Source organism: Saccharomycodes ludwigii, chromosome I (genome assembly GCF_020623625.1).
Source record: "Saccharomycodes ludwigii strain NBRC 1722 chromosome I, whole genome shotgun sequence".
NCBI lineage: Eukaryota > Fungi > Ascomycota > Saccharomycetes > Saccharomycodales > Saccharomycodaceae > Saccharomycodes > Saccharomycodes ludwigii.
In genome coordinates, this window is record NC_060200.1 from 1,711,569 (window position 1) to 1,738,216 (window position 26,648).

At 29.1% G+C, this 26,648-nt stretch overlaps 10 protein-coding genes across 10 annotated transcripts; 7 read left to right on the top strand and 3 right to left on the bottom strand.

The window, feature by feature from the left end:
* Positions 1-383: 383 nt before the first annotated feature.
* Positions 384-1,280, top strand: SPS4 (Sps4p; the record flags this gene model as incomplete). Its single annotated transcript, XM_046081306.1, has 1 exon — positions 384-1,280. One exon carries the CDS (start codon positions 384-386, stop codon positions 1,278-1,280), a length of 897 nt encoding a protein of 298 aa, XP_045937043.1.
* Positions 1,281-3,314: 2,034 nt separating this feature from the next.
* RPL20B (60S ribosomal protein eL20) lies at positions 3,315-3,755 on the top strand (the record flags this gene model as incomplete). Its single annotated transcript, XM_046081307.1, has 1 exon — positions 3,315-3,755. The coding sequence occupies one exon, from the start codon at positions 3,315-3,317 to the stop codon at positions 3,753-3,755; it is 441 nt and encodes a 146-aa protein (XP_045937044.1).
* A 1,444-nt stretch (positions 3,756-5,199) lies between these two features.
* DGK1 (diacylglycerol kinase) lies at positions 5,200-5,955 on the top strand (the record flags this gene model as incomplete). Its single annotated transcript, XM_046081308.1, has 1 exon — positions 5,200-5,955. The coding sequence occupies one exon, from the start codon at positions 5,200-5,202 to the stop codon at positions 5,953-5,955; it is 756 nt and encodes a 251-aa protein (XP_045937045.1).
* A 583-nt stretch (positions 5,956-6,538) lies between these two features.
* NOP58 (RNA-processing protein NOP58) lies at positions 6,539-8,071 on the top strand (the record flags this gene model as incomplete). Its single annotated transcript, XM_046081309.1, has 1 exon — positions 6,539-8,071. The coding sequence occupies one exon, from the start codon at positions 6,539-6,541 to the stop codon at positions 8,069-8,071; it is 1,533 nt and encodes a 510-aa protein (XP_045937046.1).
* A 765-nt stretch (positions 8,072-8,836) lies between these two features.
* On the bottom strand, positions 8,837-9,808 carry HSP30 (Hsp30p; the record flags this gene model as incomplete). Its single annotated transcript, XM_046081310.1, has 1 exon — positions 8,837-9,808. The coding sequence occupies one exon, from the start codon at positions 9,806-9,808 to the stop codon at positions 8,837-8,839; it is 972 nt and encodes a 323-aa protein (XP_045937047.1).
* A 1,623-nt stretch (positions 9,809-11,431) lies between these two features.
* COA6 (Coa6p) lies at positions 11,432-11,767 on the bottom strand (the record flags this gene model as incomplete). Its single annotated transcript, XM_046081311.1, has 1 exon — positions 11,432-11,767. The coding sequence occupies one exon, from the start codon at positions 11,765-11,767 to the stop codon at positions 11,432-11,434; it is 336 nt and encodes a 111-aa protein (XP_045937048.1).
* A 1,643-nt stretch (positions 11,768-13,410) lies between these two features.
* FAA1 (long-chain fatty acid-CoA ligase FAA1) lies at positions 13,411-15,528 on the top strand (the record flags this gene model as incomplete). Its single annotated transcript, XM_046081312.1, has 1 exon — positions 13,411-15,528. The coding sequence occupies one exon, from the start codon at positions 13,411-13,413 to the stop codon at positions 15,526-15,528; it is 2,118 nt and encodes a 705-aa protein (XP_045937049.1).
* Positions 15,529-16,262: 734 nt separating this feature from the next.
* Positions 16,263-21,032, top strand: RKR1 (ubiquitin-protein ligase RKR1; the record flags this gene model as incomplete). Its single annotated transcript, XM_046081313.1, has 1 exon — positions 16,263-21,032. One exon carries the CDS (start codon positions 16,263-16,265, stop codon positions 21,030-21,032), a length of 4,770 nt encoding a protein of 1,589 aa, XP_045937050.1.
* Positions 21,033-21,524: 492 nt separating this feature from the next.
* GNT1 (glucose N-acetyltransferase) lies at positions 21,525-23,018 on the top strand (the record flags this gene model as incomplete). The annotated part of the gene is made up of 1 exon (XM_046081314.1): positions 21,525-23,018. The coding sequence occupies one exon, from the start codon at positions 21,525-21,527 to the stop codon at positions 23,016-23,018; it is 1,494 nt and encodes a 497-aa protein (XP_045937051.1).
* Positions 23,019-23,052: 34 nt separating this feature from the next.
* HSH49 (U2 snRNP complex subunit HSH49) lies at positions 23,053-23,649 on the bottom strand (the record flags this gene model as incomplete). Its single annotated transcript, XM_046081315.1, has 1 exon — positions 23,053-23,649. The coding sequence occupies one exon, from the start codon at positions 23,647-23,649 to the stop codon at positions 23,053-23,055; it is 597 nt and encodes a 198-aa protein (XP_045937052.1).
* Between the last annotated feature and the right edge of the window lie 2,999 nt (positions 23,650-26,648).

The window sequence follows — 26,648 nt, forward strand, 5'->3', positions numbered from 1 at the left end:
ACAAGCAATGACACAAAAAAAAAGGCACACACACACACACACAAAAAAAAAAAAGGAATAAGTAGATGTTTTTCCTTTGTGTACTCGATAAGAATATAACCGATGTTTCAATTCTACGTTTATTTTTGTTGCTAGTGTATTTTTTATTTATTATAAATAAGAAGAAACCTATTTATTATTTCTTATTTATTTTTCTTTTTATTTATTCTAATCTATCTAGAATAATTTTTTTTTTTTGTATATTTTACAATTTAGTAAAAAATAAATTCATAAACAAGCCCCAAGCCTATAAAAAAAATCTAAAGAGTATTACATTTAAATAAAATAAAAAAAAAAAAAAAAAAAGGATATATTGGTAATAATTTTTAGAATATCTGACTAATATGTTTCACCAAAGGAAAAAAGAAAGTTTTAAAGTTGACAAACACATTGTTAGTGCCCCTGCGATTTCCAAGGGCTTAACAAAATATAAAACACTTGATCATATCAATAGTTACCCGCTAGTACAACAAACTAAGGAAGCACTAGGCACTTTAGCAGTAACAAAAATATTTGTTGCTAATATAAACCCCATTATCTCGTCTAAAGCTGTTCACAAAACTTTGGTTGTGATAGACCCAATTACAAAAACAGTTGACACTTTAAGTGACAAAACATTAGTAACATTGGAAAAAATAATTCCCTCTTTAAAAACTAAAACCTATCAAAAGTTAGGTGATGAAGTCATGGCCCCTTGTAAATTTATTACCGGTACTTCTAGTAAAGTTACCATTGAAGTTTTAGATTTCACTGAAACTAAAGTGTATGAACCTTGTAATAGACAAGTTTTAAAATTTAGACACTTTTACAACGAAAAAGTGTACGATACACATGGTAGACCACTAGTAAGGGGTGCTTTGGATCCAATTGTTGCCCCATGCAACAAGAACTTAGAAAGATTGACCAAAAATTACTTACCAAAGGGCAAAGAAGTCCCAACTGATGGTTTTACAAATGAACTAACGAGATCGGCTTTTTTGATTTTCAATATTTTTGAAAGACTGCTGCCTGTTGTTGGAAAAAAAGTTCAAGACATCGTTGTTGCTCCATGCAAGTACACTCTGCACGTCAATGATGTTTTTAATAAAAATTTAGAAAAGCAGCTGAGTTTATCTATTGTTGATTCCTTTAAAGCCACTAAATGCACCGTGATTGATTTGGAAAAGGAGTGCATCCAGTTAATGAAAGAAAAAAACCCACTAAAAAAGCCCAAGAGTGAACGTGGGATAGTTGTTAATTAGAAACTATATTTGTCGTGGCTAAAAACGGTCAATATTAAACGGTTTTTTAGTATCCCTTTCCCTTTCCCTTTCTGTTTTCCTTTATTTAGAAAAAATAAAATTGATTCCTTTGAATATTGCGCTTTCCAATATAATAAATCTTAGATGATATACATTTTCCATGCCTAAATGTTCTGATGGGTATTTTTTTTTTTTTTTTTTTTAATACTTTTATTAAATTAGCTATTGGTGTCAGAAAATTGGTTAAATTTTAACAAGGTCCATTTCTCCTTGGGGAAACATGGCAATTACAGTGGTGACGTTGGGTACTTCCTTAATTTATCGGTGCATTTCCTTTTTTAGTTATTTTTTTTTAGAATATGTCTTTATTTCAATTGTTATATAGATATGGGTGCTCTTCACTCTAACAAATTTAAGTAGCATGGTATTTTTATGCGTAAGGTGTTGTTGATTAAATTTATTTTCTTTGAAATATAAATAATTGTGACTTTACATCCGTACCTTTTATGTTTTTTAAGAAAAACAAAAAAAACATTTTTTTGTCTTACATAGCAACGCTAAATTGGCAAGGCGTAAAAAGATTCTCTGTAAGAAATGTCGGGTTTATATCAGAGAAATTGCAGTTATATTAAAAAAAAAAAAAAAAAAAAAAAAAAATTAGCAAGAACCTTTTTTTGAATCTAAAAGGCATTATTCAGAAAAACAATTTCAGCCTAAGTTTTTTTCTAGGTGGGAAAAATTATTTTCTTCTTTTTACTTGCCAAAACTTCTTGTATGTCAAAGGTTTGATGAGGAGCTTTTTTTCCTGTTTGTTTTTTTTCTTTTTAATTAGGCATGAATAAAAGCTATTTTGGTATTAAATAAATACCCTGCAGTATAATTTCATTGAAAAAACTATTCACTTTGAGCTGTGCTTGTTTTTATTCATTTGCTTTTTTTTTTCTTACTTTCCGACATTTCTAGCTTTTTTTCCCTCCATTACAAGTTCTCTCTTTTTTTTTTTTTTTTTTTCTTCATTTTTTTTTTTTTTTTTTTCTCTCTTTTTGCTTTCATATTTCAACTTACTACTGGTTTGGGGTGTCTTTATTGCAGTAATAGTTTTTCTTCGATATTTTTTTTGAACCTCTGTATTTTTTATGAATTTTTTTCAAAAAAAACTTTTCTTCCTTTTCTTATTTTGTTTGACTTTTGATTGAAATACTTTGTAACATAAAATAACACCAAGTAAGGAAGTATTAATAAGTATGTGCACATAACAAACCCAGGTTTTTAAGCAACTATATCAACATATGAATAGATTACCAAAATTCAGTATTGAAAAGTTAGGGATAATGTAGAAATATTAACGCCTGAATAGAAATTAAAAGGGCTTTCTATTAATTAAGTTTATATATCCAGAAAGAATGGGAAAAAATGAAGGAATTTTTTATTTACTATATGAATTCGATTAGTCAGATCGTATGGGATATTATAATTTAGAATAATATTAAAACGAAAGTATTAAGGATGATAAACCTTCATTGTTAAGGCTATATTATATCCAGGAGTGTATTAGTATTTTTGTTATTTTGGAATGGGTTAATATACTTTTCTTTTACAGATAAGATTTATTATTAAAACATTGATCATTTATTAAATATCCTGCAATATTAGGTGTTTCCTTTAAGGAAAAGAGTAGCGGAGATTGCTAAATTGCAATTAATATTTAACTGCAGGTTAGTAACTTTTCATCTCTATTCTAGAAGGTGGGTACACTTTTAAAGAAATATATACAATATTTTTTTGGAGATCTGGATTTACTTCTTAGAGGAAAAAGTCTATTTGTTGAGAAAGGTTGCACTATCTTTATATGTAAAAGTAAATTTTTTTTTTACTAACGTTTTTTTTTTTTTTTTTTTTTCTATTTCATTTTTGAAACAATGATTTTAAAAAAAAAGTTAAAAATACTTTGATGCAGTGGCTCATTTTAAAGAATACCAAGTTATTGGCCGTAGTTTGCCAACTAAGTCCGTTCCAGAACCAAAATTGTTCAGAATGAGAATTTTTGCTCCAAATGAAGTTGTTGCCAAGTCTAGATACTGGTACTTTTTGAAACAATTGCACAAGGTCAAAAAGGCTTCCGGTGAAATTGTTTCTGTTAATGTCATTAACGATGCTCACCCAACCAAGGTCAAGAACTTCGGTGTCTGGGTTAGATACGATTCTAGATCTGGTACTCACAATATGTACAAGGAAATTAGAGATGTTACCAGAGCCGGTGCTGTCGAAAGTTTATACCAAGATATGGCTGCTAGACACAGAGCTAGATTTAGATCTATCCATATCTTGAAGGTTGTTGAATTGGAAAAAACCGCTGATGTTAAAAGACAATACGTCAAGCAATTCTTGACCAAAGATTTGAAATTCCCATTACCACACAGAATTCAAAAGTCTGCCAATGTCTTTTCTTACAAGAAGCCATCTACTTATTATTAAGTGATTATTTTTGTATAATTGTGTAAGATTTTTTCGTGTAGATGACAAAATTTTATATTTTTTTTTTCCAATAATAAATATAATTAAATATATATAAATGTTTTGTTGTAATTTTTTCATTTCGAAAAAGTTAATTTGGTCACTTAATTGTTATTTATTCAAGCTTTCAGGGTATTGTAAGCGTAATCGTATTCATGAGGTTTTATGGTGGGAATGAAGATTGCATTTTGGATGAATAAAAAATGTGATTATTCCCATCTGTATATATTTATATATATATATATTGTCAAGGAAGGGGGGGGGAAAAAAAATTGACTGAAAATAGTAGTACCTACTATAAAAAAATTGCTGTGAAGTATAAATTCTTAAACTAATATTTTTGCAGAGTTTATCATATCTCATTAAATCATTAGTAACACAAACATGGTAAAAAAAAATTAACGAAAATTGATGGATTTACTAACAAAAGTTGTCACATCATTATCTTAAATTCAAAATAGTGTTAGAATGGTTCATTGTCTGTGCTATTACCCGGAGTCGGGCTGTTGCTTTGTTATACTGTAGCGTCCGTATCAGGTTCTTCATTCATTATTATAATGATTTACATTCTGGTTTGTATTTGGAGGGTTTGATCATACATGTAGATATGATTGTACATTTATTTTTCTTATTTGATCTTGATATATATTTAATCGGTCTATTCATTATTGATTTTTCTCATTCTTCTTTCCCTTTCTATAGAAGCTAAACTAATAGCTATTACGTCTCGTGGTTGGTAATATACTTATCTTGTGATCATCGGGATTCCTGATTGTTACATATTTTTATGGTTTACTATATCTATAATATTCTTATCTTGTCATGTGCTTGACGCCATGTATATAGCGATATATATATATATGTGTGTTATTTATTATTGTAATTGTATTTCGGATACTATTAATATGTATTTAATGATGTTGCTTGTAAAATGGCCTTGCAGCGAATTTGCATTTCATACGATGAGCGTATCTCCTAACAGAAAATGACATTTAAAAAGAATACTATCACTTTTCACGACATACAGATCTATTCTATTCTATTTTATTCTATTTTATTACCGTTAGAATATTTTTTCACGGTGTTTAAGTTATTTTTAATTTTTTTTTTTTATTTTTTTTAAGCTTTTGTTGCGATTGCATAGATATACACATATAATATAATATAAATTGATATATATATATACGCGTCATTTTTTTTACTTCTATTTTGACTTACTACCATTCACAGTTATACTTATTTTTTTTTTTTAACAGATGATTAAAATTGACTTTATTTCCCGTAATCTAAGTAACCGATCTTGTTCTTCTACTTTTACAATCATTAAGACTTAGCTTAGTCTTTTCTACATTTAAAGCTTTTAAAGAAATCAAAGGAAAATAAAGTAAAGTAAAATAAAGTAAAAATGAGTTCTTCAAAAAAACACTCTGAGAATAACACAGATATCCATTTGCCTTTGCAAGAAATACATTTCAAAAGCCATGAGTGGTTTGGTGATTTTATAACAAAACATGAAATCCCAAGAAAAGCCTTGCATTCTTCAATAGGACTGATCACATTATATTTATACACGCAAGGATATGACTACAAAAAGGTTGCGGCACCCCTAACGGTTGCCTTCATTAGTATATTTATATTAGACCTGATTAGGCTACGTGTTCATTGGTTTAATTATCTGTATTGTCATACTGTTGGTGCATTAATGAGAAAAAAGGAAATTAATAGTTACAACGGTGTTTTATGGTATATATTAGGATTAATTTTTTCATTCAGCTTTTTCCCTAAAGATGTTGCTTTGATCTCATTGTTTTTACTAAGTTGGTCAGATACTGCTGCTTCCACTTTTGGAAGGAAATATGGATATTTGACTCCTAAATTGACAAAAAATAAATCCTTGGCTGGTTCATTTGCTGCTTTTGTTGTTGGAGTCATTACTACTGCTACTTTTTATGGGTATTTTGTTCCACATTATAACCATGTAAATAAACCTGGTGAAATTAGTTGGAATCCAAGGGTTAGTTGTTTAAATTTACCTTCTCTTAGCGTACTAGGGGGGTTTGTTGCTGCATTAAGTGAAGGCATTGATTTATTTAATTGGGACGACAACTTCACCATTCCATTTTTATCTTCGATTTTCATGTATTATGTTGTTAAATTGTAAATTATTCTTATTATTACTTATGGAATTAATACCTTTTTCTTCTAGATATATATATATGTCATAGTTATAAGTAAATTTTTCTTTTTTTTTTTATTATGTTTAGAATTTGACTTTCTGTTCTAATTCGAATGTAAAATCAAATTATTAATATTTTGGACACTGTTTCGTATTAAGTTATATTTATCGTTTCTTTTTTTTTTGTTTATTTTTTGTTTTGTAAAAGCAAATTATGGTAATGACCGCTAGATAATTCTTTCTACACGTTTTTCTATGTTGTAATATCAATACGAAGCAATACTAAATTTTTTTTTTTTTTCTTAAATAAAATGCGAATAAAAAATTTTTTTCATAAAGCTTTTCTTTTTTTTTTTTTTTTTTTTATAACTTTAACAATTTTAAAGTTTTTCAGCCAATAATTCTTCACTAATCAAAATAATAATTTTGAATGAAACTATTTTTGATTATTTCTACAACTACACTTCGAATTAGTCTTATTCGCAAATATACACATCGTTCATTTCGTTCAACACTTTTGTAGAAGGGAAAGAAAAATAACACAGAAGGTACTTACAAATAATTAATAATGGCTTACGTTTTAACTGAAACACCAGCTGGTTATGCCTTATTAAAGGCTTCCGACAAAAAAATTTATAAATCAGATTCACTAATCAAAGATTTAAATAGTGCGGATAAAGTTTTGAAAGAATTCAAATTGCAAGCATTTTCTAAATTTAATTCTGCTGCCAATGCTTTAGAAGAGGCTACCAATATTATTGAAGGTAAAGTCTCTCCTCAACTAGAAAAACTTTTAGAAGATGCCAAGTCCGATAAAAAATCAACTCTCGTTGTCTCGGAGACCAAATTAGCTAATGCCATTAATAAATTAGATTTAAACTTTAAAGTCGTCAGTGATGCAGTCACGTTAGATATTTACAGAGCTGTGAAGGAATATTTACCAGAGTTATTACCAGGTCTAAGTGATTCTGACTTGGGTAAAATGTCCTTAGGTCTAGCACATTCCATTGGTCGTCATAAATTAAAGTTTTCTGCGGATAAGGTAGATGTTATGATTATCCAAGCAATTGCCTTGTTAGATGATTTAGATAAGGAACTAAATACATATGCCATGAGATGTAAAGAATGGTATGGGTGGCATTTCCCAGAATTGGCCAAAATTGTTGTGGATTCTGTTGCATTTGCTAGAATTATTTTGGCCATGGGTGTTAGATCCAATGCATCTGAAACCGATTTGAGTGGCATCTTACCAGAAGAAATTGAAGAACGTGTCAAGTCTGCTGCTGAAGTTTCTATGGGTACCGAAATCACTTCTACAGATTTAGAAAATATTAAGTGTTTAGCCGAACAAATTGTTGAATTTGCAGCTTATAGAGAACAATTATCGAATTATTTGAGTTCCAGAATGAAGGCTATTGCTCCAAATTTGACTCAGTTAGTTGGTGAACTAGTTGGTGCCAGATTAATTGCACATGCTGGTTCTTTAATTTCTTTAGCCAAGTCTCCAGCCTCTACCATCCAAATTTTGGGTGCTGAAAAGGCCTTATTCAGGGCTTTAAAAACTAAACATGATACACCAAAATATGGTTTATTGTATCATGCTTCTTTAGTTGGACAGGCCAGTGGTAAAAATAAGGGCAAAATTGCCAGAGTCTTGGCTGCTAAAGCTGCTGTCGCTTTACGTTATGATGCTTTATCTGAAGAAAGAGATGATTCCGGGGATATTGGTTTGGAAGTTAGAGCTAAAGTTGAAAACAGATTGTCTCAATTGGAAGGCAGAGATTTAAGAACTACTGCTAAAGTTTCTCACGATCAAAAGAAGGTTGAAATTACCGAAGCTAGAGCTTATAATGCTGATGCTGATGCCACTTCGGCACCTGCTGCTGATTCTGATGATGATGAAGGATCTGAAAAAGAAAAGGAAGAAAAAATAGAAAAGCATAAGAAGGATAAAAAGAGAAAGAGAGATGATGATGATGAAGAAGAATCCAATAAGAAGGAAAAGAAAGTTAAAAAGGATAAAAAGGACAAGAAATCTAAAAAGGAAAAGAAATCTAAAAAAGATAAAAAAGACAAAAAATCTAAGAAAGAAAAGAACTGAATAGATATTATCCAAAAAAAAAAAAAAAAAAAAGAAAAGAAAAGAAATATATATGTATATATATATATTTGCCTTTAATCATTATCGAAATTGACAAAATGCTAAAAAAGATTTGATTACTGTTATTTCAATGTTTATTTTATTTATATCAATATAATCTACTATATGTTTTAGTTTTTACTGTATCTTTTTATTATTTTAATATTATTTTTGTATATGTAAATTAGAAATCTGACTTAATTCCTAAACTATCGAATGAATCAAAGCACTGCTGGTGTCAAAAAGTAGATAAAAAATTGGATCTTAAAAAAGCTGTAAAAAAAATTATAAAATTAATTATTAATTATTAATTATTAGGATTATATAATAAAATGTGTAGGCACTTAAAAAAAAATTAAAAATTATTGCAAAGGAGAAAAATGTGTCAAAAAAAAAGAGAGAAAAAAAAAACACAGTGATGTACAAAAAATAATCACAAAAAACAAAAAAAAAAAAAAAAAAAAAAAAACACATGTAAATGTTTGTTTTTCGTGATCAATTGTGACAAAACCGCAGACATTGAAAGATGGAAAAACAATGAAAAATAAAAATAACAATAAACGAATAATAAAAAAAAAAAAAAAAAAAAAAAAAAAAAAAAAAAAAGGGTATCATAAAAAAGATTATATTTCAGTTAAGGATAGATTAAAACACCAGATAAATTGAGACAGAGAAAGAAAGAAAAAAAAAAATTTTCTCGTCTTGACAAAAGATTTTTTGGAAGCATCAAGTAGATTCTTCAGAGTCTCCTGTATCAACAACCTCTGGGATTTCGGTTTCGCCAGAAGCCCTAATAGAAGCAGGCTCCTGTTTTTCAGTATCAGCAGCTGGTTTTTCAGGCAATTTTCTTTCTTTGAAGATGGTTGGTAAGAATGAAGCTGAACCAGAACAAGAGACCCATGAAATAAAGATTGGTAAAATGACAAAGCTGCACCAGTCCAAAATACCAAAGAAAACAGCAGCAGCATCTGGTTGAATAACGTTACCACCATCAGATAAAGCGTAAGCGACTGGGTATAACAAAATAACAACTATTGAAACAAATAGAATTAGTAATTTCAAACCCCTGGTGTATAATTGGAATATATGACGGTAGACAAAAAAAGCACTGTACGTTATAACTCCAGAGGCTGCAAAAACCCAGAAACCCCACTTATAGGTGCTTTTAATTAAAGAGGATAACAAAAGACCAATGGACAACACCTCTAGGCCCCCAACCTGGATCAAATAAGCTTCCAATAAATCGAATAAACGGGCGCCATCAAAGTCGCCTTCCAAGGAGGAGGCCTCGATAATCAAAATATAGGCCGGCCAGGATAAAACCCAAGCAATAAATTTAGTGTAAAAAATCTGTCTTACACCTGGATTGGCGCTTTGGTTGCTAACAGTAATGTTGTTAAATTCCGCATTAATGCCTGCCCAACCTAAATTAGAAGCCATTGCATAATAATTGAAAGTCATTACTATTCCGATCCATACTATAGAAGCATAAACGACCTTCTTAAATCTATTACCAACTCTATTTAAAAACAATAATAACGTGTATAAAGCGGTTAAAAAACCAAACACAGAAAAACAAGCCCAAAGCCAATCGGAGCCACGGTTGGTGATCTTAAAATCGACACCATGTGTTGGGTTAACATTGACAGCCTGGTTTCCACTAGCTTTAATGACTAAATCAGAAGGATTATAAACCATTGTATTTTTCGTTATCGCTTTATAGATAATATTCTTGTTAATTGCACGAATAAGTATTCTTTGTTGTTGTTGTTCTTGTTGTTTTTTTTTTTTTTTTTTTCAAGAATAGAGACGACTTAGATTATTTGTTGTTGTTGTTTCTTCCTTTTTTTTTTTTCTAATAGAAGAGTGTAAGAAAGAAAGAAAGAAAATAGATGAGATATGGGAAAAGATTAAAATATATACTTCTTTTTATAGTTTTTTTTTTTTTCCAATGTGATGAAAAGATTAATTAAAAAGTCACATCTTTATTTGAACATTTCAAGACATCCCTTGTCCTTTTCCTATCCCTCCTTTTTTTTTTTTTTTATTTTTTTTTTCAAAAAACAAAATAAAAATGTTTTCCAATTAAACTTTATTAGTAATACCAATACTTAATGCTTCAAGTAATTAAAGTTATAAATAAATTCTACAAAATTCTATTATATTCTATATTTGTATCCCTTATTTTGTGCTGTTCAAATTTTTGTATTTTATTATTTGTAAAAGGACACAAAAAGAAAAAAATTACTCGCGTTAAACGGCAAAAGCATATTATAGTACAGAATTATATATATAATTTTTTTTTATTTTTATATACCAGCAATATAACAAAAACATTATTAGTAAAGTCATTTAAAATATAACACACCAATACATACTTTCAAAGACAAAAATATAAAAGGAATTTACCAAAAAATATGAAATAAGCCCAAGTTGAAGATTCGGTATATATGAATTTATGTAATTTTATTTTTCATATTAATAAAAGGATATTTTCACCTAAAATATTTAATTAATTTTTAGGGGTAAGAAGGGATAGTATGTTTAATACATCTGATATTCATAGTAATAGTAATATTCCTGAATATATTAAAACAAATAATCATGAATTATAATTCTCTGTCGGAGTTTACTCCTTTAAAAGAAAAGAAAAGAAAAGAAAAGAAAAGAAAAGAAAAGAAAAAAAATAACTTGATAAAAAAGTTGAGTTGTACTATTTTTAACGCTTGTAGTATTATTAATTATTAAAAAAAAACAAAATATTTTTCGGAGTTTTTAAACTACATGCATTTTGTCCACAAAAGTGTGGATAGATATCGTAATTTATTTTTTTTTTTTGTTTTTACTTTTGCTTTATTATTACTATTTTACTAAATTAACAATACAATCACTATCACTACCATAGTTTCAAACTATTAACTTATAAAAACATGCTATATATTTCCAGTCGTACCATATAGAAATAGCTTGTCTGTTTTTATTCCGAAAAAATTTTCTTTTTTATAAAAGGGTGAAAACAAGGATAGCTTTTCTACGTATTAGTAATACCGATAATTTTTAACACAACTTACAATAGTAATAGTAATATATACAAGATAAAATTCGCATAATATTTCACTAAGTGATTTCAAATATAAATTTAATGGGTCATAATAATTGAATATATTCAATTAGCTGTGATATATACATTATTTATATAATTCTTCCTTTTTTCTCCTATTTTATCTATCTTTTACGAGGGAACTAAAAGATAAAGAATGTAAAAAAAAAAAAAAAAAAAAAATTTAATAATTTAATATAACATAGGGTGCAAATAGTTCCTTATTTACCGTTGCTACCATCCATTGAAATAATTTGCCCACCATTTTGAGCAATTTCCCTCATTATTTTTTCTTTTTTCAAATCGGTAATCCTTTTTTCTTTAAAATACTTTATCCATGAAGTAGCACAATCATATTCAAATTTTTTTTCCTGTTTTCCACAAACACTAGATATCTTTGATTTATTTCTCGGGTCTAGTGAGTCTATAACATCTATTTTGTCTAGGCAATTAAAATATGCATCACGAGAATCCCAACATTGCTTTCTAGAAGATCTACTTGGTGCCTTCGTTTGGTCGTCCATCGGTTTAGAGGATAAATTTGAAAACCAGCCCATGATAAAGTTGTATGTATATAACTCTTGTGTAAGTCTATACGTCTAAACAAGTTGTATATGTTGTTGTTGTTTTTTTATTTTTTTGCAGAAAAGAATCCCAAAATATATATATATGTGTATAATGAATATTTTATTAATTTGTCAATATGAAACAATCAGTATATTTGGTTTAATACCGGGGATGGGAAATGCTTTTCTCAAAATACAAGTTTATTAGTCCGGATAGTATTCGGACAAATATTAAATAAACTTTTTAGTCCGTTTTATTTAGAAATAAAAGCCTATTTCGGGGCTCCTTGAAAGAAAAAAGGAAAAAAAGATTAATTTTTGTTCATGTTACAATACTTAAACTTAATAATTCTATAAACAATCTTAATAGAAATAAAAGCCAATTCTATTAATTAAAAGTAAACATATAAATTTTTTTTTTTTTTTCAACAATATTTTTTTCAACAATTTATTTCTCAACAGTTTTCATTTGTAAATTTGTTTTTTTTCCACTTATTAAAAAAAAAAGTAAACAAAACATAACAAATAATAAAGCGGTTTATGTATGAAAAACGTTTTACCACAATATCGTCTATCCAAAGATATATAGATTTAACACCCTTATTATTTGAAAATTTTTTTTTTTCTCTCTCTCTATTTGCTTCCCGTCTTCCAAAGATCAATCTCGTATTAATTAGGTAACAATTGATATAACTTTTAGGGGGGGGATGAGTAAGGGGTAAATAATGGGAGGTATCAATAGACGTGTGTGTGTATACATTAATGACAGTCTACTAAATATTTAAAGTATAAATTATAAGATTTAAATAGATGACTGAATGAACTAGGCTAGTCAAATCTAATCCGAGTATTTCATCTTATTTCTTTCCAAAAATGAAATTACATTAACCTATATAATGTTTAAAATTGTGATATATAAGTAAGATGATTCATTGAAAGATTTTCTTTCTTTGCCCCTTCTTGCTTATCTCCTTCCATCTCATCTATTTATATAATTCCTCCAAGATAATTTATCTATTTCATGTAAATGCGTAATTATGGAAGCATCAAAAGAAATAAGACATTTTATCGTCCAAATTAACTGAACCATTATTTCCTTATCTTTTTCCCTCTCTTTTTAAAAAGATTGGACTTAATATTTCTTAAACTTATAATCAGTTTACTTTTGGGTCTTGTTAAAAGAAAGTTTAGGAAGGAGATAGAAAAAAGGAAATTTCAATATATTTCACTTTTTATTTTAAATCAACAAAAAAAAAAAAAAAAAAAAAAAACAACAAAAAGCAAATCAACAAAAAAAAAACCAAAAAAAAACGTACTTGTCCCTTTTCTCCCATTAAGACTTTTTATTTTTTTTTTTTCCCCAAAATTTCTTCCTTTTTTTAACTACATATATAAATATACTATTTCTGATATTTTATTTTAAATTCTTTCTATATTCTTTTTTCCTTTTCTTTTCCCTTTATCTTCTTATCTTTTCTTCTTTTTCCTCCTCTATTTTTATCTTATTTTTTCCCCTCCCCCCCCTCTTAACGGAATACGTTTTTATATAACTGTGGTAAAGCTAATTATAACATAAAGTAACATCTAGTCACGCGCACAACAAAGAAAAGAAAATTACTTAAATTACAAGAACTATGGGATTAGTTAACGTACCTTATGGCAAAGCGGCCAATAAACATGAAACAGCACCACGAGTTAATTACAAGCGTGCAACAGAAGGTCCTTTAGATAGACCATTTGATAGCAAGGCCAGTACCACTTATGAATTTATTATTGAGTGTTTAGAAAGAACCAAAAATAAAAATGTGATTGGTTGGAGAGAACTAGTTGATATTCACGAGGAGGAGAAAAAAGTCAAGAAAATTATTGACGGGAAAGAAGTTGATGTTCCTAAAACTTGGTTATTTTACGAATGCTCTGACTACAAATACCAAAAGGGCAAAGATTTTTTGGATGAAATACATGATTATGGTCGTGGGTTGATTAAAATTGGCTTACAACCTGGTGGTAATGAAAAATTACATATTTTTGCATCTACTTCACACAAGTGGATGAAATCTTTTTTGGCTGCTCAAACTCAAGGTATTCCAGTTGTTACAGCTTATGATACCTTAGGACAGGATGGGTTAATCCACTCCATGGTTCAAACCGAGTCAAATGCTGTTTTTACCGATATTAATTTATTATCCAACTTGATTGTTCCATTGCAAAACACTAACCATATTAGATACATTATACATAGTGAGGAGATCACTCCAAAAGATACCAGAAACAAGGGCAAAATCTATAAGAATGCCTCTGAAGCTGTTAAGAAATTAAAGGAAGTCAGACCTGACTTGAAAATTTATTCTTTCAATGAGGTCATCCAGTTGGGTAAAGAGGCCAAAGACGAAATAAAACCAAATCCGCCATCCCCAAAGGACATTTCCTGTATTATGTACACGTCTGGTTCCACAGGTCCTCCAAAGGGGGTTGTTATAACACATGAAAATCTTATTGCTGGTATTGGGGGTATTTCTACTGTTATAGACCGTAGTATCGTCACTCAGAACGATCGTATTATTGCATTTTTGCCATTGGCCCACATTTTTGAAATGGCTTTCGAGTTGCTGTCCTTTTACTGGGGTGGTGTCGTTGGTTATGCCACTGTGAAAACGTTGAGTGATGCCAGTGTTAGGAATTGTAAGAGTGACATGAGAGCCTTTCAACCAACTATTATGGTTGGTGTTGCTGCTGTTTGGGAAACTGTTAGAAAGGGTATTTTGGCCAAAGTTAGCCAATTACCATCGTATACCCAGAAGATTTTCTGGACGGCTTATTATGCTAAATTGAAAATGGATAAATATCACATTCCAGGTGGGAACACCTTGGCTAATATCATTTTTAAAAAGGTTAGAGAGGCCACAGGTGGTAATTTAAGGTATGCGTTGAACGGTGGTTCTCCATTGTCGCTTGACGCTCAGACTTTTATTTCTAACTTGCTTTGTCCACTATTGGTTGGTTATGGTTTAACAGAAACTGTCGCTAATGCTACCGTTCTGGACCCAAGCTACTTTGAACTTGGCGTTGCTGGTTGTTTGACAGGCGCTATTAAAGTTAAGTTAGTTGACGTGCCAGAATTAGGATATTATGCCAAGAATAATCAAGGTGAAGTTTGGATTCAAGGTAAGTGTGTTTTGAAAGAATATTACAAGAATCCAGAAGAAACTGAAAAGGCCATTGTAAAGGCTACCAAAGATGGCGAAGACAGGTGGTTTATGACTGGTGATATTGGTGAATGGACCAAAAGTGGACAATTGAAAGTTATTGATCGTAAGAAGAACTTGGTAAAGACTTTGAATGGTGAATATATTGCATTGGAAAAATTAGAAAGTGTTTATAGATCTAATCCTTTTGTTGATAATATATGTGTTTACGCAGATGACACCAAAGTTAAACCTGTTGGGATTGTTGTTCCAAACGAAAAGAAGATATCTGATCTGGCTATTGACTTGGGCTTGATTAAAAGGGCTAGCGAGATCCATACCGTTTATTCTAACAAAAAGTTGAGAAGCGCAGTTTTGTCTGAATTGCTGAAAACAGGGAAGGGCCAAGGCCTAGGTGGTATTGAATTGTTATTAGGTATAGTCTTTTTTGATGGTGAGTGGACTCCACAAAGTGGGTTTGTTACCTCTGCACAAAAGTTACAGAGGAGAAAGATTCTAGCTGCAGTCCAAAAGGAAGTTACCGACCTATATAATAATAATGGTTGATTTAATTTTAATATAATAGTACTAATAGACAACAGAATAGGTGGGCTGAGAGGGCTGCGATTGGATGATCATTGGCAGAAATTCAGTCAATATATATATATATATATATACACGTACATATGTACATTGCAATTTATGAAGGATATATAATTGACAGAAAGAAGATCATAATTATTAAAATGTTAATGATCTCTTGTAAGTTCGTTTGGAATAGATAAATCAATATCAAATGCATTTCTTGTGTTAAGTTTTGTAATGAAGAAATAAAAGAAGTGGAAAACGGAAGGAAAGGTGAAGTCAGCTGACGATAAAGCTTATTTATTAGTAATACTAACTCGGGACGATTAATAAGAATTTAGTTTGGACTTTGAAATACAGGAAAGATATAAAAAAAAAATATGCTAAACTTTCGATGTTAATCATTAAAAACCCCTCCCTCTCTCGTTCTCTTTTTTTTTTTCATTATTTTTTTCATTATTTTTTTCATTATTTTTTTCATTATTTTTTTCATTATTTTTTTCATTATTTTTTTCATTATTTTTTCATTATTTTTTTCATTATTTTTTTCATTATATTTCTTTCCTTTAAAGTACCTTAAAAAATTTTTTTTTTAATTTTTTCCACTTTTTTAAAAACTACTGCATTTAATTTAAATTATTCCTTTTTTCTTCTTTCTTTAACCCAATACAAAACTACCACCTCAAGATCTCAAAGTAAATTCCAAGCCAATAACTATGTCATTTCAAAACCCATTTCTTCAATATACTAATGATTTTGGTCTAGGCAATAATGGTGTAAAAATTACTTTAAATTACTTTGATGGAATTCCAGACCAATCGTTAATTGGTTCATTAACTTCAAATGATATAATTTTATGTTTTAAATCTTTACTAAAAAGAGATGATACTACAAAAGAAAAAGCATTATTAGATCTAAAAAAAATTATCTCTGATAATGGTGATAATAATAGCAACCCAGACGTTCATAGCGATATTACGTTACTTTTATGGACCCAAATTTATGCAAAATTAATTGTATGTGATTCCAAAAACATAAGGGTTCTATCACATGAAATCACCTGTATTTTCATTAATTGTTGGAATAAAAAAATTTCCAAGTTTTTAAAAGATTTAATTCCAATTCTTTTATCTGGTGTCTATGATCCCGAAAACATTGTTTCCAAAAATTGTATTCAGTTTATTAATTTCACTTTCAAGCATGATCTAAAAAAAATTCAAATGCTATGGAAGCTGTTTATGCCTCAGATTTGTAAATTTATCCACGAAATTGTTGTTTCTGAAAGCCAAAATACGTTGTCTGACGAAAAATACATGTCAAAAGATGAATCAATGACCAGATACAATAGATTAACCGTGTGTGCTATTTGTATGGGCTCCCATCTACTGAAGAATTTCCCTGATGAAAGTTTAGAAAATGAACAATTCATGGAGTGTATAGAGTCAGGTATTTTATGGGATTTCATTAAGAAATCCAGATTAGAAAGCGCTGGTGCCAAAATTATTCAGTATTTGTTTACTTTTATTTCGATATTATATAGCAACACAAAATATTTTAAGCAGCCAAACATTTCTAATAGCAATAACGCTAAAGTTTTCAAAACAATCTCTAAAAAAATTTTTAAATTAATGGGTTCTATTTCTAAAGGGGATGCAGTTTTGATCACACCCATTATTAACGATTTAATGAACCTTTTAATAATCTTTACTGATGGAGGGGAAATAGAAAAGCAGATGTTTTGGGATGTGGATAAAACTTCTAAGGATAGATTAGTATCATTTTTATCTATAGGCTGTGCGAATTCTTCCGCTTTTTATTACAAACAATTATATAAATTATGCAACAAAAATGTGGAAATATTAGGAATTGAGGGCTGGAATCGCATTTGGAATGATGATTTAAAATTGGAATTAGAAAGAAAAGGTTATGGAAAATTAATCAACGACTACTTTATACAATTTTGGAACAATTATTTGAAGTTTGTTGAACAACATGGTGGAACAACCAATTGTTTGGTTACTCCTAACATTTTACAAACATTAAAACAAAGAAATATTTCCAATAATAAAGAATTAACTAAGGAGTTTCTCAATTATATCTCGTTTCCTGCAATCATTAAAGAGATTACTCACATTGAAGAAAGTATGGCTGGTAACGAGGAGGAAAAATTCAAGGATTTTACTGTTTATCTTAAAAATTTAATGAGTATTGCTTGCAATGATAATAATTATGATGCTTTATTAAAAAATATTTTTGCCGACAATAAAAACAAATTTTTGCTTACAAAAATTGCTGAAATCGTTTTGGATAATAGCCAGGAAATTGGTTCAGATACCCAAGGCACCATATTAGATTTTACTTCTGTATTAATTTCTGAGCTCTCTGCGCAAAATTTTGAGTTAATTTCCAATTTTGTAGCCAAGATCTCAAATTCTAAGCTATTTCCAAGAGAGGATGTTACTTCCATAGTACATGAGTATTTAACAATGGTTATGGGAACGAGCACTATTGATAAAGAAGTAGTATTTCCGCAAATTTTAATGCTGAATAATGAAATTTTGCTACTTCAAAAACAAACATTGATGCCATTGATTGATGAGTTAATAGAAAAGGCTTCTTCCTTAGAAAATATGAAACAAGTTTTTGAATTGGGATTAATAAATGAAAGTCAGCTAATTCGATTATACAATAATAATGCTGATTCACAAAAAAACTTTTTTGATTTATGCAGATACCTCTCTTCAGATTTATACATTAGTTTGATTTTGAAGACAAACTTTGTTTTCAAAGCCTTTGAAATTGAAGCCTTTTCGATTATTGACGATATTTCGCCATTGGTAAAAGGTAACAATGAGGTCGCTGAAAAAGTAGTTAGTACAATAACTCAATATGTTTCATGGTTTTTTGATGATGAAACTGCCGCTATTTTTTCACCAATTTTGCGAAAAATATTTGTTTTAAATGATGTTTGCACTAAATCATTTTTAGATTTTGATTATCATAAAAAGATTAACACTTTTCTTCCTAAATTGGATTATAATTTGTCATTGACTTCATCTTTAGGTGTTAGAATACATTTATTGCAAAAAGACATCGAGGAAGCGTGTTGGCAGGGAGAAAGATTAGTGAAAATCCATGAATTATTGAATTTTTCTATTTTTTTTGATCGTTTTTTAACCAGTTTCCCTGAATACATTAAATTTGAACACGTTTATTATTTAACCATCATTAAAGAGATCTTAGAAGATTATAATTCCATTTCCGGTAAAAACCACTTGGTTGTTATGTTAACTGAAAAGGACACCTTTGAAGATCAAACGGTTGAAAATTCCCTTTATAAACGAAATGCTTGTGACTTTGACTTTGTTACAGCAATAAAAATATTGATGGATAGTACTATTGGTGATAATGCTACACCTTTGTATGCTAAGCTATTTGATCAAAAATGTTCTACTGTTTTACAATATTACAATTCCAAAATACTATGCAAATTGTTAACTAATGCAGCTGATTGCGTGTCTTTCTCCCAGTTTAGTACTATTTTCTTGGATTTGGATAAATTTGTTGGTAAAATCATTAGAGGGAAAGATACTGATGATTATAGTTTCCTACAATTGTCAAGCTTATTCATTTCATTAAGAAAATTTTATTCTATTGATATTTTGGGTAAAATAAGAAATATGCTAGCCGCTGAACTGATTGAATCAAGAACAAAAGAGATAATCAACAGTTCCTATAAAATTCTTATTTTATTAACCTGTTTATTGTCGGTGGAAGAGCCAGAAGAAGATCGAGGGACTGTGGCCACCTTTCCTATTCAAGCACAAAGATTAAATATGGTTTTGGGCTCCATTAACAAATGGATGGATAATGAAGAATGGTATATGGACACATTTGCTTGTATCAGGATTTGTTTGTTACAATTTTTCAATAAACTGGTTGTGTTTGGATCTAATGCTTCTTCTTTGAAAATGATGGAAATAGTTTCCAGGTTGCTCAATGATGCCTTGACATTGTGCAAGCTACACGATACCCCATATGTTTATGAATTAAGGCAATATGTTGTTGGTATAATGTACACAATTTTGAAGCACCAGGATCATTTAGCCATCGAATATACTGATGAATTCAGCGAAGATGATCTATTAACCAATCTAACTGATTTGTGTTTTATCTCATTACCTAAACACATTGATAATCAGATAGATGTGAATTTTTTTAGAGGTTTGAATAAAGTTTTGACCACATTCCCCATTACCTCTATTTGGCCATTAGAGAAGAATAAACCTGAAATTGTTCAAGAGCGGTATGAGAAATTTGTTGAATTTTTCCAGGATCCAGGGTTTATGGATCCATCGTTAATTAGAATCAACCAAGTCAGGATTGTTTGCAATTTATTTCAGTTCTATATTAGAGAAACACAAAACATTAACATTTTGGATTTTGAATTAGAAAAAAAAGAAAATGTAGAATCTGATGGTGATGATGATAATTCTAATGGTGATAAATATACGATCCCAGAATTTATTACAAATATTTTAAGAGAATGGGACGTTTATCGATATGTTGATGGATATGAAGAAATTTTAAGTAAGACCGTTTACACATGGGTGTGTCTTTTGTTAAGTGACTATTTTATTACTTCTTCGTATAATCTACGCCAGTTGTACATTGGACAATCGAAGGACTTATTATTTAAAGTCTTCAACTTTATTTCTGAGGAATGCTGTTATGATTTTAATGTTAATCCAGAAGAGGTTTCCAGTTACAAATTGGATGATTATTTTGACAATATGAATATTGTTGACATTTCGCATGAATGTAAGCACGCAATGGTTCATACGCTTTTTGAATTATTTGGCAATGTTGGATCAGTGACCAGTAACTGGTGGCTAAATTTGGAGGATAAGACATTTAAATTGGATATCGAAAAGTTTGTTTCCTCTCAAATATCTTCGATTTTGATTAAAAGAGAGTTAGAATGTGTTACCAATGAATGGACTAGCCCTAAGAGAAATAACAACAAAAGTGATGGAGAACATAGATTAAGTATAAAGACGTATCCAAAATTAGCTGAAATCAAGGCGACTTATTTAATTGATGAACAAAAATTGGAGATTGCGTTTAAGTTCCCTAAAAACTATCCGTTATTGCCTGTTCAAGTACAAGGTATTTCCCGTGTAGGTGTTAGCGAACAAAAATGGAAATTGTGGATTGTGTCGACTCAAAGAGTTATTACAGCTATGAATGGGTCTATTATAGATTCTTTGGATTTATTTAGCAAGAATGTAGAGTTGCAATTTTCTGGATTTGAAGAATGTGCGGTTTGTTATTCTATTTTACATCCCATTGATAGAAAACTACCCTCCAAAACATGCCCGACTTGCCATAATAGATTTCATAGCGCATGTTTGTATAAATGGTTTAAAACGTCAAATAACAATCAATGCCCATTATGTCGTGGGGAATTTAATTTTAAACGTTAGAATTTGTTTCCTATTTTATTATTATTGTTGTCATTTTTAATTTTTTCTTTCTTTCTGTATAATCTATCTATGTGCATGTATATTTTCGTTAATTATCAAATATATATTTTTTTTTTTTTCTTCTTCTTCTTCTTCTTCTTCTTCTTCTTCTTCTTCTTCTTCTCGCCTGTTGATAATTTGTTGATTTTATATGTTTATATAAATAAGAGTATAACTAATTTAAGTATTAAGCGTGTGGGGAAAGCATGTGGGTATTCATCCAAAAAAAAAAATAAAAAAAATAAAACAATAAAAAGTACAAATTATTTAAATCTAGTTAAAAATCTGTAAAAGTTTAAGGTACTTTTTTTTTTTACGTTTTTCTATTTCACTTTATTTTATTTTTTCCTTTTTCTTTTTTTTTCAGCACCAATTACTAGAACAACTAAGGAGCAACAAGAGCCATTGTAAAGAACTGTCCAAAAAGAAAAAAAAAAAAAATCAAATAAATAAATGTTTTTTATTTCTAAAAGAAAACTAAAGCTACTATTATTAATAGCTTTTTTATTTATTGCAATCTCTTTTGCTGTTGATGAAATTATAAAATTTCAATTGAATAAAGAAATTCAATTCTACAAAAAAATATTTAAGGATAGTAATGAGCACGGCTTTTATGATCCAATAAATATTAAACAGATACCATCCAAGACAATTCAAGAAATATATGACCAGAAATTGTCATTATCGCTATCCAAGGAAAATGAAGGTAATGACAATAAAAAAGTTCATACTGCCATTAATTGGGACAAATATGCATATGCCAGTTATGTTGCCGATGCTACCTATTTATGCAACACTTTAATCCAATTTAAAAGTTTATTGGATAAAGGAACTAAGGCGAAACTAGTATTATTAATTTCCAAAGATATTTTGGATGAAGAATCAGCTCGAAATAATCTGGAAAAATTGCGGAATTTCAATTCAGACCAAATTATATTGAAAGAAATTGAAAGTGTTGTCAAAACATTGGAAAAAAATGTTTGGGACAAAAGTTTAACCAAGTTATTAATTTTCAATGAAACTGATTATAATAGAATTGTATATTTTGACAATAATGCCATGATCAGAGACAAAATGGATGAACTTTTTTTTATACCTGAATATATTGATTTTGCAGCACCTTTAAACTACTGGGATTTAAATGAAGGTGATATAGAAGAAGCATATAATGATGTTAGGATTAGGGAGAAATGGCCAATTAAGTTGAGTACATACACTCAAAAGTTGCGTAAGAAAGTAACCAAAAATCTAGAAATTTATAACGATTTACCGAATTTACCACCTTCTCTATTTTTATCGACCGACAATGTGGCCAAGGAAATCATTAAAGCGAGCTCAAGAGGCTCGCCGTTATCTAGGTTATGGGGTAGTGATGTCGATAATGATAAATTGAAATTTTCTACGAATTTAATGGTTATTAAACCCAATTCCGAATATTATTACGATATTGTTAATACTGTAATACCCAAATATTTAAATGAGGATGAAAAAAATGATGTAGATATTATCAACGAAGAATTGTACAATTTGAAGAAAATTATATATTTTCAATTCAGATTTTTCAAGAAGTTAAGGTCGCGGTTTATGCCGAAAGTATTGATATTACCATTCAGGGAATATGGGTTGTTAAGCAGCAGCATAAGGGATTTGGCCCATTACGACATGATTTACAATGATGTTTTAGGATATTACAACGGTGAGATAGATCCTAGTGGTTCCAGTGTGATGGGACTTATAGAGCACAGTTCCAAATATATTCATTTTTCAGATCCACAAATAGAGAAACCATGGGTATATAGTTCTATGGATGAAATCAAATGCCAAGTTGGACTTTTCCCTACTGGCCCAATAGCACCTGAATCTTTCGAACAAGATGTACAGGCATGTTCTGTATGGAACGAGTTATATGGGAACTTTTTGGATGCCAGGGACGAAGTATGTTATTAGTCAACAAGTTTTAAAATATATATATATATATATGCTATATAAGAACGCCATTTTTTATTGCTTCCTGTTCTAACAATCTTTCGATTTCATCACCATGTCTTGCATTTTTTGAATCATCTTTGTGAGCGTACTCCACAGATATTATTTTATTTGATAACAATTTATTATTCATTTCATTTATTGCATTGTCAGCCATGTGGAAAAGCCTATAATGTACCATTGCAGATGCATTATTTTTGTTTAATGACAATATTATGGGATCTTTATAGAATTGACCAAATTTACTAAATATCTTTTTCAAGTGTTTAACAGTAATGGTGGGATCTAAGTTTTCCACGACTATAATGGCGTTAGGTTGTATCATATTATTTGTGATGTTATTATTGCCCAAATCACCATCTGGAATAATTCCTACAACTTGTTTAACTCTTAGTGGTTTACCATATAACTGAATAGTTGAATTATAATTATTTCCTTTACTGTTGTTACTGAATATATTTAACACATGTTTTACGTCTTCCTTACCACTGAATTGAATGAAACAATAGCCCTGAGGGGATTTAGTTAATTTATCTATTGGATAGTGGATTTTGGTGACTATACTGAATTGCTGAAATAGTTCATACAACATAAGTTTAGTCACTTTAAAATCAATATTACCTACATATATAGTGCATTCCGGATTAGTCACGTTCATAAAGATATCTAATAGTTGACACAACTGAAATTTTTTTTTTTTTTTTTTTTTTTCACCTCCCTTTATATTATTTTAAGTAATCTATTTCTCAATCATAAGTAATTTAAATGTATATATAGTTTAAAATATTATTTACCAGCTTCAAAAAAAAAAATATTGGAAAAGGAAATAAAATGCCCTAAATATTTAAATTAAAGTTAATGGTCGGGTAACAAGATAATAATGTAAAATGGTTTACGCTGATCAAATTATTGATAAAAGTTAACGGGATATAATATAAAAATGACTTATTCATGCTTTTTTTAATTTTAATTTTAATTTTAATTTTAACTTTAAACTTATTCATCAACCTTTTTTTTTTTTTTTAACCTTTCCACTTTTTTGTTATAATCTCTTCTAATTTTTTTTATAATTATAACAGGTTTAAAGATTGGAAAAAACCAGGCGCATATTGGATTAATCCAGTATACCTAATTGAAAGGAAGAATATAAAAAAGGGAATTCAAAATACTTTTTTATAAGTTAAGTTATATGTTTTATATAGTTTAAGAACGAAAACTGACTCGAGATGATAGTTTTTATTGTCTTTTTATAGTTATACGTGTATCGGATACCTGTTTTTAATACGCATATATATATATATATATATATGTACTGCTATTATTCTAGACATGTAAAAAAAGATGTATCGGATATGTATGAAAATGATATTAAGAGTTTATTTAGAGTTTTTGTTTCCCGTGTTTATGGGCTTTTTTCTTTTCCATTTCGGTATATATTTGTATGTGTGTGTCTAATATCAAACTAGAAAATCCCCATTTAATCGCTTCACTATTTTTTTTGTTATAATACATATCAATGTTTATATAGATACCGTAATAGATGTTTGGAGTTTCATAATTGGGGAACATTTATGTACATATTTTAAATCTTTTTTATATTTTTGAATGGGAAAAATAAAATAAAAATATAGTGGACTAGAACTTTAGGTTTGAGCTTGCACGTTTTCTTAACATCTTAACAGCAATTAAGTTTAAAACTACACGGGTTTCCTTTTCCTCCTTTTTTCTTTCTCCTAATTGACATTATTCTATTTTATTCTATTTTAATTTAAGGAACAAAAGGGACGCCGAAGGGCGCAGATAAAAATTAAATTGAATAATCATTCCCCTTTCCCCCCCCTCTCCAATAAAATGACTATTTTATTGACACTTTTGCATAGTGACTAACATTTTTATCCAATAAAAGTGGGCAATTCCAGAATGGTCGGTTCTTGAATATCGCACAACATTATTATTTAACTAAATAATATCATTAAAGTAGACGTGTTTAGGGGATAGGGGATAGAAAGTAGAAGAGATAAATCATAATAATTATTTAATTTATTTAACTTTTTTTTGTGGCTCTTTTTTTCCCTTTCTTTGTTAATTATTTTCCTTAATCTTAGTGAAATTCAACATCTTTTAGTATTGTTTAATTGCAGGGTTTTTTTTTTGCTTTATTTAACTAATATTTTTGTTAGTTACGTAAATGACCCACTTTAATTTTCCCGAGTTTACTTTTATTGTTATTATGCTTATTTCATAGCAACTTTTCTTTTTAATTAATTAGTTGATATTCTTTATCTTTCTTTCCAACTTTCGTAAGTTGATGCCTTAACCTTTATGCATATAAAAGGAAACAGTCTTACTTTTTTTTTTTCTCTCTTTTTTTTTTTTTTAATTCTTTTCTCTTCTTTGTCTCTCTTTCCTTCAATTCGGAGTTTCATCCTTTTCTTCTTTTGGTTCAATATAATTTGTGTCGTTTCTCATCCTGTCATCAACCAAGATTGTACAAAGACTGACTTGCTAATTAATTATTTTTTTAGGGATAATCATATAGATAACAAAAAAAACTCACCCATTCAAAACAGATAACAAAAACAAAAAAAAAAAAAAATGAGCTTCATTAAAACTTTATTGACCACTATTGCTTTGACTGCCACTGCTGCTTCCGCCGCTAACACTTCCAACGCCACTTCTACATCTACAGCTGCTGCTAATCCATCTGCTGGTAATGCCAACTTGGGGTTGACTATTGCTGCTGCTGCTGCCGCCGGTGCCTTGGCTTTATTTGCTTGAATTGATTTAAATAATTGGGATCTTTTTAGGTTTATTTTAAAGTTGTTGATGGTAGATAGAAGTAAAACGTACAAACAGTTGACAAGATGAGACTTTTGACAAGAAGTGAATTTAAACAACCGAAAAAAATAAATAAAAAAAAATAATAATAAAAAATAATAATAATAAAAAAAAAAAGTCTATTTTATGTTTTTAATTTCTTTACAGTTTATTTAGATTTTTAATCTAGTAAACTTTTTTTTTTTTTCTTTTTTGCTTTAAGCATATACTTTATTTTGATTTCTTTATATTTTTATAATAAGAAACTAGCTGTAACAGTATAGTATAATATAGTATGGTACAGATGGTGTATTTACATATATATTTTTTCTTTTTCTTTTCTCTTGCTGTGGGTGTGTTTATTAACTGTTTCGCGTGATTTTGCGGGATGATTGAGTATTTTTTATTTTTTATAAGTAAATCAATTAGCCTCACTATGAATGTATAATTTAGTCACTACGGACGCATGTTTTGTTTGTGAGAGGTGTACAGCATCTGAAAAAACTTATTGCTTATTAGCCTACACACAGGTAATTACATGTTTCATATATATGTTAGATATGTCTGAGCGTTTGTTTCTGGACGTTTTACTTTTACTTTTCTATTTAAACATTTTTAAGTTCTAATAACGTTTCATATTAAAATTTTAATTTCATTTTTTTTTTTTTTTATTTTAAAATGTTAATAATATTATACAAATAACGATTGAGCTGTTATAATTAGAATAACTTATTTTAGAAAGCTGTATTGTATGAGTAGTTCAGGATTCAGTAA